The 12,795-nt window shown below is 39.2% G+C and overlaps 1 protein-coding gene across 3 annotated transcripts; it reads left to right on the top strand.

Moving 5' to 3' along the window:
* The first annotated feature begins 604 nt into the window (after positions 1 to 604).
* Positions 605 to 12,486, top strand: fam135a (family with sequence similarity 135 member A). Of its 3 annotated transcripts, none has more exons than XM_077582063.1 (21): positions 605 to 870; positions 2,062 to 2,191; positions 3,419 to 3,498; positions 3,603 to 3,742; positions 4,176 to 4,246; positions 4,337 to 4,510; positions 4,628 to 4,754; positions 5,027 to 5,180; positions 5,583 to 5,660; positions 6,044 to 6,093; positions 6,654 to 6,812; positions 6,944 to 7,017; positions 7,111 to 7,265; positions 7,380 to 9,222; positions 9,309 to 9,469; positions 9,551 to 9,642; positions 9,748 to 9,845; positions 10,768 to 10,919; positions 10,995 to 11,105; positions 11,195 to 11,308; positions 11,459 to 12,486. In XM_077582063.1, exons 2-21 carry the CDS (start codon positions 2,115 to 2,117, stop codon positions 11,662 to 11,664), a joined length of 4,116 nt encoding a protein of 1,371 aa, XP_077438189.1. In that variant the 5' UTR covers positions 605 to 870; positions 2,062 to 2,114; the 3' UTR covers positions 11,665 to 12,486. The 3 variants fall into 3 exon arrangements, with proteins under 3 accessions (XP_077438189.1, XP_077438187.1, XP_077438190.1); XM_077582061.1 differs by having other exon boundaries at positions 2,059 to 2,191; XM_077582064.1 differs by lacking the exon at positions 5,583 to 5,660 and having other exon boundaries at positions 2,059 to 2,191.
* Positions 12,487 to 12,795: the final 309 nt, after the last annotated feature.

Raw genomic sequence — 12,795 nt, 5'->3', positions numbered from 1 at the left:
CTCGAGTCCTGTAATATTTTTGTGTTAATTTAGCCATTTCCCCTCAAATTGGACAATTAAAATGCATTTCCATATATGTTTTTTATTATTGTTTTATCTCATTAAATCTTTGGTCTAGATTTTCATTATGAATTTAAAAGAAAAGTCAAATTTACAGACACTGTTCATTATACTTGTATTAGCCTAAATAATTAGTTATTAATTCTAACATAACTAATTATGAATACAACTATGTAATATAGGAATAAAATAAAGTAGTTTACATTTTATCTGTCTATTTCATTTTAGTTTGTTATTTGGCCCTTGAGCATCTATTTATGTCCATCTGTTATGTCGGTCTGTTTACATCAGTGGTGGGCAAAGCTGGCCCATATGGGCCACATGTTCACTCCGTTGTTGTTGTTGTTGTTGTTGTTGTTGATGATGATGATGATGATGGTGGTGGTGGTGGTGGTGGTTATTATTATTATTATTATTATTATTATTATTATTATTATTATTATTATTATTATTATTATCTGCAGCCGCTGCAATGTAACTTTTCCAGGCTCAGTTGAGAAGCTCTACTGTAGGCTACAGTGCAGAGTCAACTGCGCCTCTGGTGTGTGTGCGCATTAACGCACGCTCGTAAATGGGCTGTTTTAGCAACGCTAGTGACAGCCGCTTAGATTGTGCTCGGACTACTCACATTCTGAAGAGTAAATGGCCAATCTGTCATTTGATGAGCGGCTATCCTCTACGGTTTTCCTGAAGGTGGACGAGTCATTAGGCTACTAGGAAGGATTTCCCATTAGGACGTGGAGAGGAAAGGAATATAGTACGAGAGGACTACGTTGGTTAGCTAGCTAATGTTAGCTTGCCAGTGCAATGGTGAGTGAGTTGTTAGTTTCTCTGTTGCTAATGTTAGCTTACTAGCTTCTACATGGCTACTTCTCAGTGCAATGCTGACAGATATCAGCGATTGTAACACTGGTATCAGCGGTTTGACATTTGTGTGCACAGTTGCAAGATTGTTAGTTGACCCCACTTGACATGTTGCGGGCCCTTAAGCGAATCCTTACCTAGACTCACTCTCCACTTAAAATAGCAAGACACCATTGCTGATTATTAGTCTGCCAGTTCGGCACTAGTATCACGTCTCTACCGAATGATGCACCCTCACTTTACGATGCCGTTTCACCTGTAATGTTGAGTCCCCCCCACGCCCCCGTCTGTTTTGGTCCTCTTATTATAACTAAGCTAAATAGTGAACTTAACAACAAGGGCTATTTTCGCTAACTGTCCTACTTTCGTGCACGGTACGATTTAAAAATACACTAGCTGAGAACATTTATTTATACTGCTTACCGCACTGTTTTGAAACGTGATGAACAAAAATGATTCATTGACGGAAATAGCTATTTAATACCCCTCTGTTTTGTTTGTTTGTTTGTACCATAATCTACGGGTAGGCAAATTTTTGTGCAATTGATCTTAAAAATGGACAGATTGGCCAAATGCCACCCCTAGATGTGTGCGTGCGTAAAATATGCAAAATACTGTGATTTTAATAATAGAATAATAAGTCATTCTAAATGTTTTATTGTATTACAAATTGAATCAACCAATTACTAAACAAATACTTTTTTTAAATATATAATCACCTTTGTTTATTTTATTTTTTATTTTTTGTTATTGTTGCTAATTTTTTCCAGGAAGCACTAAAAAAAACAACCAAATTGTGAGTATCTAATTTATTAATAATTATATTATGTTGACAATTTGAGCAGAAGTGGTCCTCATCATGGTAGATGATTTGATTATTATTTTTTCTAAATACACACGCACAAACCCATTTTTATCAAAAAATGATTGACCATTATAACAGGACTATATTATAGATAGATGAATATTATTTTACTGTCTGTTAGTTTTCACCCTTCTTTGTCACGCAATCGCTAAATTGCACTGTAGAGAGCTATTCCAAAATTCCCCTAAAAGGCTGTTCATCACTCATGTCTCATTCTTATGTATCATATTCATACTTTTTGTGATAACCCTGGTCTCTGTTTTCCTTAGCAGGCCTTCGTGTGTGTCCCAGATGATGTGAGACACCTCAGCGTGTAGACACCACAATGACTGAAGTTCAGGCCACGGTGGAGTTCTCGGTGGAGCTCCACAAGTTTTACAATGTGGACCTGTTCCAAAGAGGGTGAGTTAGTCATTTATTGACACAACACTGTTCGACAACATCCATCTTATGCTTTTTTGGTATGTGTTCCAGTTAGTGACAAATCCACTAAGATATTTCATAGAATACAAAAGCATCCATCACACACGACACAATACTTTCTGTTGACTTGGCTCTTCAGAAAATAATTCACTATATTAAACTCTTTAAAATTTCCATTAAGTTCAGTTTCCTGTTCGATGGTCAGCCTAATTTTTTTGATCACAGATACCATCGCAAAAAAAACAAGACACTTGTGGACTTGCTTGAGTCAAATTTCATCATCTGTCATCAGCTAAACTGCACTGTTTGCTTATGGATTAAGTGTATAGAGTGCGATGCAGTCCCTCTTCTTGTCCCTTACCTTGAAAATGAATTACCGTATACATCTCAGAATTCCAGCCGATCAAAATGATCTTTGACACATTCAGAAGTAAGTACTGGGAAACATTATGTTTAGTAAATCGGGTGAATTTTCCCTCCTTCAGAGCAATAAGGATCACTTGTACTTTGCTTTATAATACAGGGAGTTTAGAAAGTACTTTTTTTAACCCACGCATGTGGTGGACATTATGTATCAAAGTTTATGTGTAATCACATTTGTTGTTTAAACGCAATGAGCACACTCTCCCTCAGAATATTATACAATTAATAAACTATGTAGATGCTGGCTGGGATTGACTTTTAGCAGGTTGTAGCCCACATTTCCATTCCAAGTGGAATTTTGTTCATTTTTTATTTAAATGTTGTACAGCATCCTCATGGACTATCTAACAACAAATTAAGTTAAATACCTTCCATCAAATATATGAAAAAAATATATACATAAATAAGAAGTAAAGTATTACAAAATGAAATCAAATTAAGTGGCAAAGACTGGTAAACAGAACCATGTTTAAATAAAACATATTTTGTGTATGTTTTTAAAGCAGCCTGCAGCAGGCATGGTTTTAATGCTTCGCTGTGGTGAAATAAAACGCCACGTCGGCTCATCATTACTTGGAAGAGTTCAGCTTTACTACTGTATATGAGTGACTGCAAAAAGAAAGTGCTTATTATTTATTCAGGAAGGGTTTAGTGTCGTTTTACAAATTAAGCCACTGGAAGCTAGCGGGTAGGTTATTCCTGTACTAGTGACACTAGAGACCAAACAAACATACAGTGTGTTGTCTCATATCATCTTTATTTTTTTTATGTTCCAATTTTCAGGTTCTACCAGATTCGTGCCAGTCTGAAAATTCCACCTCGGGTGCCGCACAAAATTGAAGCTAGTCTTCTTCACCCAAGTGGTAAATAGGATGTTTTCATGCACAGACTTTTATGTAGTCATGAATAAGAAGAAGATATTCATGTGCATCAGTGGCTCCACAATTGAATTGTCTTCTTTGTCTAGGCTCCGACCTTGCATTTCCTGCTTCAGTGCAAGATGATGTCATCTCCAGCAAAACCTTTCAGATTCTGTACAAGAACGAAGAGGTTGTTGTCAACGATGTGCTCATCTTCAAAGTCATGATGCTTCTGGATGAGAAGAAGGTAGGTTTATATGTATTTTTTCTTTAACTGTAGTTTTGAAAAATACATCTGTTTTTGTGGTCATATTACCACAATGTTCTTCTACATAATTTCTTAATATAAGTCTGCAAGCACATATGTTACTTGCATGTCATCATATCTTTTGAGAATTATGCTATTGTGTACATAAACTAACAGAAACAATCTGGGGAACAAAGGTATTTGGCATGAACTTCCACCAGCATACTGTAGGGGGCAGCAAATAGTTCCTCCCAAGTTATTTATGCAAACAACTGCATTTTCCATAGGGCTCGAAATGGATGGAAAGTCAGCTGTGCAATATTTTTTTAACAAACTGTCACGTCTGTAGCAAACTGTCAACAACATAGCCCCTGGTTTTCATACAGTACAAAGGACCTGCTTTAAGTTGCTCTCTAAATACTTTCTAAAACAGGTGGAAGAGTCACTCTCTGATTTGGATTTCCAGCTCCAGTTAGATTTGTATTTCACTGATGGCGATTACACGTGAGTGTTGATGGGTTTATTATTTCATATTATGTGAGTGTGAATAAGATAATGAATTACGTTTGTTTGTTTTTTGTTTCCTATCTACAGAACAGATGACCCAAGCTCTTTACAGAATATCAGCAGCCGCACACTTCGTTTGCACTTTAGCCTTCAGCGAGGCATCCACCAGCACATTAATGTCATGTTTGACTACTTCCACCTTTCTGTCATGTCTGTTGTTATTCACGCCTCCCTTGTGGCGCTACATCAACCACTTATCAGGTAGAACCGCCACATACCTCAAAGATTGTTGACATTTAGTAACATTTTGTATTGCAGCACAAGACTCATTTTACTGTAAAATAGATGTTAAATTTTTACGTGTACTCTGCTGCCTAGTTTCCCTCGGCCAGTAAAGTCAACATGGCTTAATCGCAATGCGCCGGCACAGACCAAGGACTCGGTGATCCCGCCTTTAGAGAACGTGGTGTTTGGCAGCGGTTATGTCAAACAGGTGTCACCAGATGTAAGTTATCACATTAGTTAAGGAGTAGGTTTGTTTGATACAATAATATAAGACTTTCTCACAATCCTTTTTCTTGTAATAGTTTTGAAAATATGTATACAAAAAAAGATTTAATGCAAAAACAAATAATTATATAGCCAATAATATGAACAGGAAACTATATTTTGAAACATTGGTAATACTGGTGAATCTAATATGGTTTTGTTAAAAAAAAAAATGTTAGTAAGAGCTCAGTTGTGTCCATTTCAATGTTTCCTTTCTTGATCCTTCAGGGCAGGTCATTCCTGGTGTCTGATCACTGTGTGCAGCATGCCCTCAGCCTCCACCATAACATGTGCTCCAGTCTCCTACTTGCCTACCAAGGCCTGTTTGACTACTTCACCAATGTGACTAAGGACCTGCCATCCTCCCATCGTATGGAACTAGGTATGCAGCATCCATGTTGTTCATTTATTCACCGCAAACTACATGCAATGGAATGCATGCAATACTTGCTGCATACTGCACATTAAGCAAAGAGGTCCTTATGTCTGCATTGATATTTGTGAAACATTACATACCAGTTTTAGTTGATATTCTCATCATCTCATGTCTTTTCATCTGGATGAAAATGTTGCATCGATCACAGACCCATCAAAGAGTCTTCACATTAATATGAAATCTGTTAACTCAGTACACCAAATCAGTAAAATGCCCAGTAGGCACAATTCAACTTAATGTAAATAGCTTACTAAAACTAATCTGCACCAGTGGACAGATACTAAACCACCCCAAAAGGACAAATTCATAAAAAAAGGTTAAACATGCCTATATGTGCAATCTTACTAGCCAAGCCCAGCATGCAAGTCCTATATGAGCGAGTACTAAGAAGACCCTATCCCAGAAGTCAAAGGCACGTCTACATAGGTATGTCCTGCCTCTTCCCATACCTCGAATCAGCCTGCCTTTCTCTCTTTTTTCCTCTTCACTCCAGTTATCTTCTTGTACAAAATTGGCGCACTCCTATTGCCACAATGTACTGAGCAGATGCACCTAAACTGCTGCCACCTTTTTCCTACTGTCTCACAACTTTCACATCTTTCAAGCCTTGGTATTACCCACTGACTTCTATAACAGTCAGCCTTGTCTGATTTTATCATCTTATCTTAGAAAAATAAATACTTATTTCTTTCACACCAGTACGCTCTAACACTGCACTCTTGTTCAGTCTTTCTCAGGCATATTCATGAACTCATTAAGTAAACTATAGAAGCCAATCACAAAGGCAACATTGTTCCCTTCCTTTTCAGAAAAGCTTGACTTGGAGGCCCGTCTAGCCGAGTTATGTGAACAAATGAAGGTAGGATCTGTTGATAATACAATACAAACATGTTCTTATCTTTAATCATGTAAAATCTTTGTAGAAACCAAACTGGCATGCAATTAAATCAATTATATATTTTTATAATGTTCATTATTTGCTTCACTTTTTTTTTTCTTCATCTAAGTTGCTATTTTATAATAGTATATTTGCATGTATTCTTTGGTACTTGATAAAGGGATATTTTTAACACGATATAGCAATGATCGTGCAAAATCCTTTTCAGGAGTCCCCAGAAACGACATGTTTGTTCAAGTATTAACAGTGCATCATCATTTTAGATTAGTCAATATCAATACCCTTGTAATATCAGAGGTTTTGGCCCAACACCTTCAAAATGTAATCAAAAACACATTATACCAATAACTAGGTTCCTGGGTTACTCATAGAGTGAAATTAGCTTACAGACACATGCATATATTTTACTTGACAAAATTCATGGTTTTTTTTTCTTCAATTTATTATGTCATTAGAAAATGTAGTCTCTCATTAACTTGAGAGCCCCCTGGTGGTGTTTTTTTGTCTTTTTATACGTGTAGCAAAAAGCAGAGTCCCCTGATGAGTTGGCAGAACTGGTGAACATGAATCTTGCCCAGCTCTGCTCTCTGTTGATGGCTCTCTGGGGACAGTTTCTCGAGATTGTCTCCCTACAGGAGCAAGTTGCTGCCCTTCTAGCTGTGGAACACCACACACTAAGAGTGAGTTCAAACTTTTAAGTCCTTAACATACATCAGTAATCCTGGAATAACAATCATTTCTCTCTCATGAAACTACAGTCTGTAGTGAAGAAGCAATCTTAATCTTGACCTTGTACCTGCTGTTATTTCAGGTGAGGCGATTTGCAGAGGCTTTCTTCTGCCTCGAACATCCGAGACAGTCTGCTTTGGCATATCAGGAGCTATAGTATGTTGTAGTCGACTGAAAATCTTACACTAGGTAGATGGTAGCGAACATCCAAGTGTTACAATAAATGAGATGTTTTTGTTCTTCTATCAGTGCTCACAGTCACCAGCAGATGACTAATGCCATCAAAAGTTCCAGCTACTTTCTATCCCTGCCTCCACTCCCAGTGGAATGTGCGGATTTGGACGGTGACATCAGCTCTCTTCCCATCATTTTTGAGGATCGCTACTTAGATTCTATCACTGAAGGTCAATAACAAATAATGGTGGTTGAAATGTACTTTTATAAGGATCACAGAATAGTTTTAAGCCGTATATTTTGTTTCTCTCTTAATTCATGATCATCCTGGTTGGAATTTGAAGATCGTGATGGACCCTGGCTGGGCATGCACAACACACGGTCTGCGTCGGTGCCAAGTAAATCTGATAAATCTACTTCTAAGGACTACGTTGCAGTGGCCAGTCTCTTACCAACTGATTCTCAATGTGCTGCTGTGAATAAAACCTGGTCAGATAACTTTGAGCCACCGCCCAAATCCAAAGGAAAATCTGTCAAACTGAAGAAAAATTCAAAGATTGAGAATCCCAAGAAGCTGATTCGACATGGATCCAAAGACTCAGTGGTTCTGGTGGGTTATAAGAACCTCAAAGCTCCTTTTGCTGAGCCAAGCACCAAGTGTAAGGAAGGGGAGGCTCCCTTGAACTCAGAGGAGGACCAAAATGCCTTGCAGGTGGACTCGATTAGTTGTTTAAGGACTAGTGATGATTCTGTCTCTGACCCCGGTGCCTCGTCGTCACACTTTGTAAAGAGTGTGGTTGATTCCGTCTCCGATGACAAAACTTTTACTGCTGCTTGTCACCAGACAGGCACTGGAACTGTCCCTGTGTGCCAACAACCCCTGAACCAAGTCGATAATAGCAACCAAAAGCCGATACAGTGGTCTGCTGGGCCAAAGCAAATTGAAGTTAAACCAAGTCACAAAAACCAAGGTGGAAAAGTTACAGTTATTAGGCCGTGTCATACTGATGGTGCTATTAACAGCAATGTTCCAGAAATTACCCAGACAGAATGTTACTCCAGTCTGTCTGTGGTGGAGACAACTCAGCATTGCCATCATCCCTGTCTGGTCTCAGTACAGGTAAAGAGTGAATGTATCAGGCTGCCCGACGGAGCAGCCCCGAGTGCCTCTTCCCGCCTCTCAGACTCGGGCATTGAGAGTGAGCCCAGCTCTTCTGCAGCTCAACTTGGTTCAGGGTCACAGACCTTTCCGGGGGTGAGTGTGGTTGACTCAACTATGCCTGGTCTGCAGTCAGAGAAGATGACAGTGAGTTCTGCACCCGGGCCAGTACAGCCGAGTGTAGCGCAACAGCAGCCCTGTGAGGCAGCAGAGGTTCTTCACACACAAGATACTCGTGCTGCCAGAGGGGTTCAGTCATCGCTCACGTCGATCAACTCTTTGCCCTCAGACGATGAAGGTGAATGTTCAAGTGGAGCGGATGTCTTTTGCAAGCGGTCTGGTATTGTAATACAGGAGCAGAGTGTTGTGTTTTCTGGGGAGCACACAAACAAACCTGCCGTTGATGCGGCCTGTCCAGTTGATTCCCAGCTTGTAAAATCAGTCGTTGATTTGGAAATAGAACACAACATCATTGGGAATCCTGAAGTTAGACTGGAGGAGACATCTAGTCTCGAGGCCTTAAAAGAGTCTCGTAGTGAACCCCAAACTGCTTGCCCCTCGAGTAACTCTGCCACGAGTAGCACTGACCTAGTAAAACGTGGCATGGTCGAGAATTATTTTGGCTCAACTTCCAGCACAGATGCATCTGAGATCAGCCCTCTAGAAACCTCCGCTATCACTCTGGAAATCCAAACAGGACCTCAGGTTGAGGAAGATGAGGATGAAGGTGAGCATGAAATGATAGAGAACGGCTACTACGAGGAAGGAGACGGCTATGCCTTTGTCAATGGTGTTGCTGATGAGGAGCAAACGAGCGTTGGTGGCGCAGCTGCCCAGGAGACGCAACTTCTGTTGGAACAGCTCGGCATCGGCCACATCCACGAAAAGCAGGATTTATCGAACGCTCCAGTCTGCTCCAACGTCGCCTCTGCTAGTTCTGGACAGAGCGCAGGGAGGCGTCATCCTTCTACCTCCATGTCTTGTAATCTAAAGTGGTATGAATGTGTACCTGCACCACAGATGAAAGAGTGAGTTGTGATCTTACATTACCACATTAGAGTTTTGCATGCGTTATAATAACTGAGCATTCACGGATGAAATTGTAATCATGTAGGTTCATTAAAGCTAAGGAAGAAATGAAGCAATTAAAGCTTCCTGGGGTCTTGTACAGTGACGTGCCAGAGCTGGCATCCACAATACCCTACTTCAGCTTGGAGGAAGATGAAAGCTCCAACGAGGGCATTCATCTTATCGTTTGCGTGCATGGCCTGGACGGTGAGGTGTTGAAGTTCTTCAGAGCATTTTTTTTTTTTCCCGGAGCATTAAATGATGATGTTGTTCCCCACTATGCTTCAGGCAACAGCGCAGACCTGAGACTAGTGAAGACTTACCTGGAACTTGGACTGCCCGGTGCTCGTATAGACTTTCTAATGTCAGAGAGGAACCAGGTGATTTTTCTTCAACATTGTTATGATCAGGGTTTTTTTATGTGCAGACGATCAGCAATCCTAAAATAATCTAAACTTTTATTTTTACTTGTGTTTTCCACCCAGAATGATACCTTTGCTGACTTTGAGTCAATGACAGACAGGCTGCTGGATGAAATAGTCCAGTATATACAGATTTACAACCTCACACTTTCAAAAATAAGGTAGGTGTAAAATATTAAATTTTCGGAGATTCATACAGTATAATAATTGTTGCCATTGTACCTAGTTCCAACCACAGACTTTTATTTATTATGGAGCACCGTTTTACTACCAGTAACACCAAAATCACATTTTTGCCACGTTCCATCTTTAGGAACAGTTATGTCCAGACTACAAGCCACAACATTTTTTCCCACGTTTTGCCCCAGTTGGCACATCACATTCTCGTCTATTCTAGGTTCTCTTTAGTCTCGTTAAAATTGTATTTACTGTTCATGAATTTTTTAAGTGTTGCTCCTCACACATTGAAGCATTCTGCTCAGTATTCAGATCTGATCTGCTCAAGCGTACACCCGAAAACACATTCTTCTGTCGTATTTCCTACACTAAAGTTGTCCTATCTTTTTTTGTCTAGAATCTGTATATGTATAATCTACACGCAATGAACATGCAGTGCTTGCTTCAGTAAATTTGATTCTACAAAATCTTCAAATAACAGTTCTCCAAATGCTTCAAACTGTTAATTGAAAGTACTTTCAATACAGCATCACTCCCTAACATATGTCAACTAGCTTCATGCTAATATTCAATAGGAAACACCTTAGACAGGCTAACTGAAAATTGCCTAGCTCTGGCAGTTGTTTCAAGTTGAACAACTTCAACTTTAGCATAAACATAGCAGTCACTTGTACAGGTAGAGCATCTAACAACACTCAGGCATGCAGTATATTCACTCTGCTCTGTGGAAGCAATTTGAGCTGCCGGAGTTTTTGTTTAGTTTTAAGTTTGCTCACTGTCTTGCGTGTGGAATTTCTTTTTTTAATCGTATTGCATGTCAAATTAACTTGGGCGCAGCTTGTATACTGGTACGGTCAATAGACTGAATTCTAATATTATTTTAACCTCTTCTTTTCCTTCATGCAGTTTTGTGGGGCACTCGCTGGGTAACCTGATAGTTCGCTCTGTATTGACCAGGCCCAGGTTTAAATGTTACCTGAGCAGGTTACACACCTTCCTTTCCCTCTCTGGTCCTCATTTGGGCACACTGTACAACAGTTCAGCATTGGTCAACACAGGTAAGTTTCGGGTCATTCCGGAGAGTCTAATAATAGTGATAGCAAACAGGATGCTGTTAAATAACTTGTTTCTAGGCCTTTGGTTTATGCAGAAGTGGAAGAAGTCAGGGTCGTTGCTCCAGCTGACTTGCCGTGACCACTCTGATCCTCGACAGACTTTTCTCTATAAGCTCAGCAAGAAATCTGGTTTGTGGTGCTTTATCATTTGCTTATTTTGAGCTTTTGAGCTATGAGTACCTGTATAAGAAATGTCTGCACTGGTCTTTTGTCTGTAGGTCTGCAGTTTTTCAAGAATGTGGTTCTGGTGGGTTCACTCCAGGATCGCTATGTTCCCTATCATTCAGCTCGGATAGAGATGTGCAAAACGGCATTAAAGGATAAACAAACTGGTATGATACATCACTATTAAACTGCTGAGATGACCTTGTTCTATATTTTTGTCATCATTAATTTGTATTTACTTTGTGTATGATGGCTTTATATTGGCAGCTCAACTCTTCAAATATATTAAATGACAAAAGTGTTTCTTACTTCACCAGGTCCCGTGTATGCTGAAATGATTGAAAATCTGCTGCTGCCAGTACTTCAGAACAAAGACTGCAACCTTGTCCGATATGACGTCATCCACGCGCTTCCCAACACAGCCAATTCTCTCATCGGTCGGGCTGCCCACATCGCTGTTCTCGATTCCGAGATTTTTCTGGAGAAGTTCTTCCTTGTGGCCGCCCTCAAGTTCTTTCAGTAAGAACTGCATGTGGACAAGATAATGTGGAGCTAATACCTCACCTCATGGGACTTTCCCTCCAGTGACCATCGTTGAACTACTTATATATACTTTTTAATGAAATAAGACATGCATCATAATTATTTCTTTCTTTCTCTTTGTTCACAGTTTTTATGGAGTTTGTTTTTATTTTTATACTGCAAATGTTGTTTTTGTCTGGAGGGCAATGTTTCTGACAGGTTTAAATTTTTCTTTTTAATGTTATTTATGTACTGTATGTTCTATATATTATTCAATTCATTTTAGCTGTTGAAATGAAACAAGAGCTGCTACATTATTAAAATAGCGAGTCTGCACATAACATCACCATTTGAAAACCTTTCCCAACAGTTTTTAGAGACTGCATTCATTTGCACCACAGCTACATTTTACAAGCTTTTGTACAGAAAAGTCATTTGTACAGGATGCTTTTGTATTGACTATTTTCCATCCTTTTTAAAAAGAAAAGACTGGATTTGAAATAGCAATGTTACTCTCAGACTTTGGAGCTTTTCGTTTGTTGTTAATCCTTTATGCATCATTGTGCACATTTGCCAACACGGTGTTGGAGAAAATAAAGCTACAGCATAACATTTTGTCACAGGGATCTTAAGCAATGCTCATCATTGAACAAAAGCACATTTGGTTTTTGTCACCCGTTTATTGAGAAAGTATTGCAATTATTTTGATTGCTAACGTCGGGTGATTGTGTCAACTGGAAAGCATTGTTTGGATTTTTAAACATGTTTCATGGGGAGATGTTTTTTTTCATTGTACCATTAAAATTGACAATATAAAACTTAATTTCTGATTTAAACGTTATTCTTCAGACTTTGTTGAAGGCGGGGAGAGTATTTTTGTAACTTTGATATGAAGTCTTCGTTTTATCAAAATCCCCAGTAGATGGCAGTGTTTATTAACCAAGCTATTCTGTCAGATTTCAAAGCAATGAGCTGGAACGCAGAAGCAAAGATTTATGGTGGAAAATTGTTGAGCAAAGTTCATCAAAAGATCTAATTATAGAGGTGGTCACACTCTGTGGCTAGGAAAGCACTCTACGCCCTTTCCATTCCCAGAGTGACTTTTGCTTGCTAGTGCCAACGTACTTTTTCT

The sequence above is a fragment of the Vanacampus margaritifer genome, chromosome 12 (assembly GCF_051991255.1).
Source record: "Vanacampus margaritifer isolate UIUO_Vmar chromosome 12, RoL_Vmar_1.0, whole genome shotgun sequence".
Lineage (NCBI taxonomy): Eukaryota > Metazoa > Chordata > Actinopteri > Syngnathiformes > Syngnathidae > Vanacampus > Vanacampus margaritifer.
This window is presented reverse-complemented; position numbering and strand designations above follow the sequence as displayed.

Bases quoted from the DNA above. Each gene is read 5' to 3' on its own strand.
- fam135a (XM_077582063.1), top strand. From the start codon at position 2,115: ATGACTGAAGTTCAGGCCACGGTGGAGTTCTCGGTGGAGCTCCACAAG. The intron at 6,813-6,943 runs GTGAGTTCAAAC...CTGTTATTTCAG, and splicing joins TGGAACACCACACACTAAGA to GTGAGGCGATTTGCAGAGGC. The intron at 7,018-7,110 runs GTATGTTGTAGT...TTCTTCTATCAG, and splicing joins TTGGCATATCAGGAGCTATA to TGCTCACAGTCACCAGCAGA.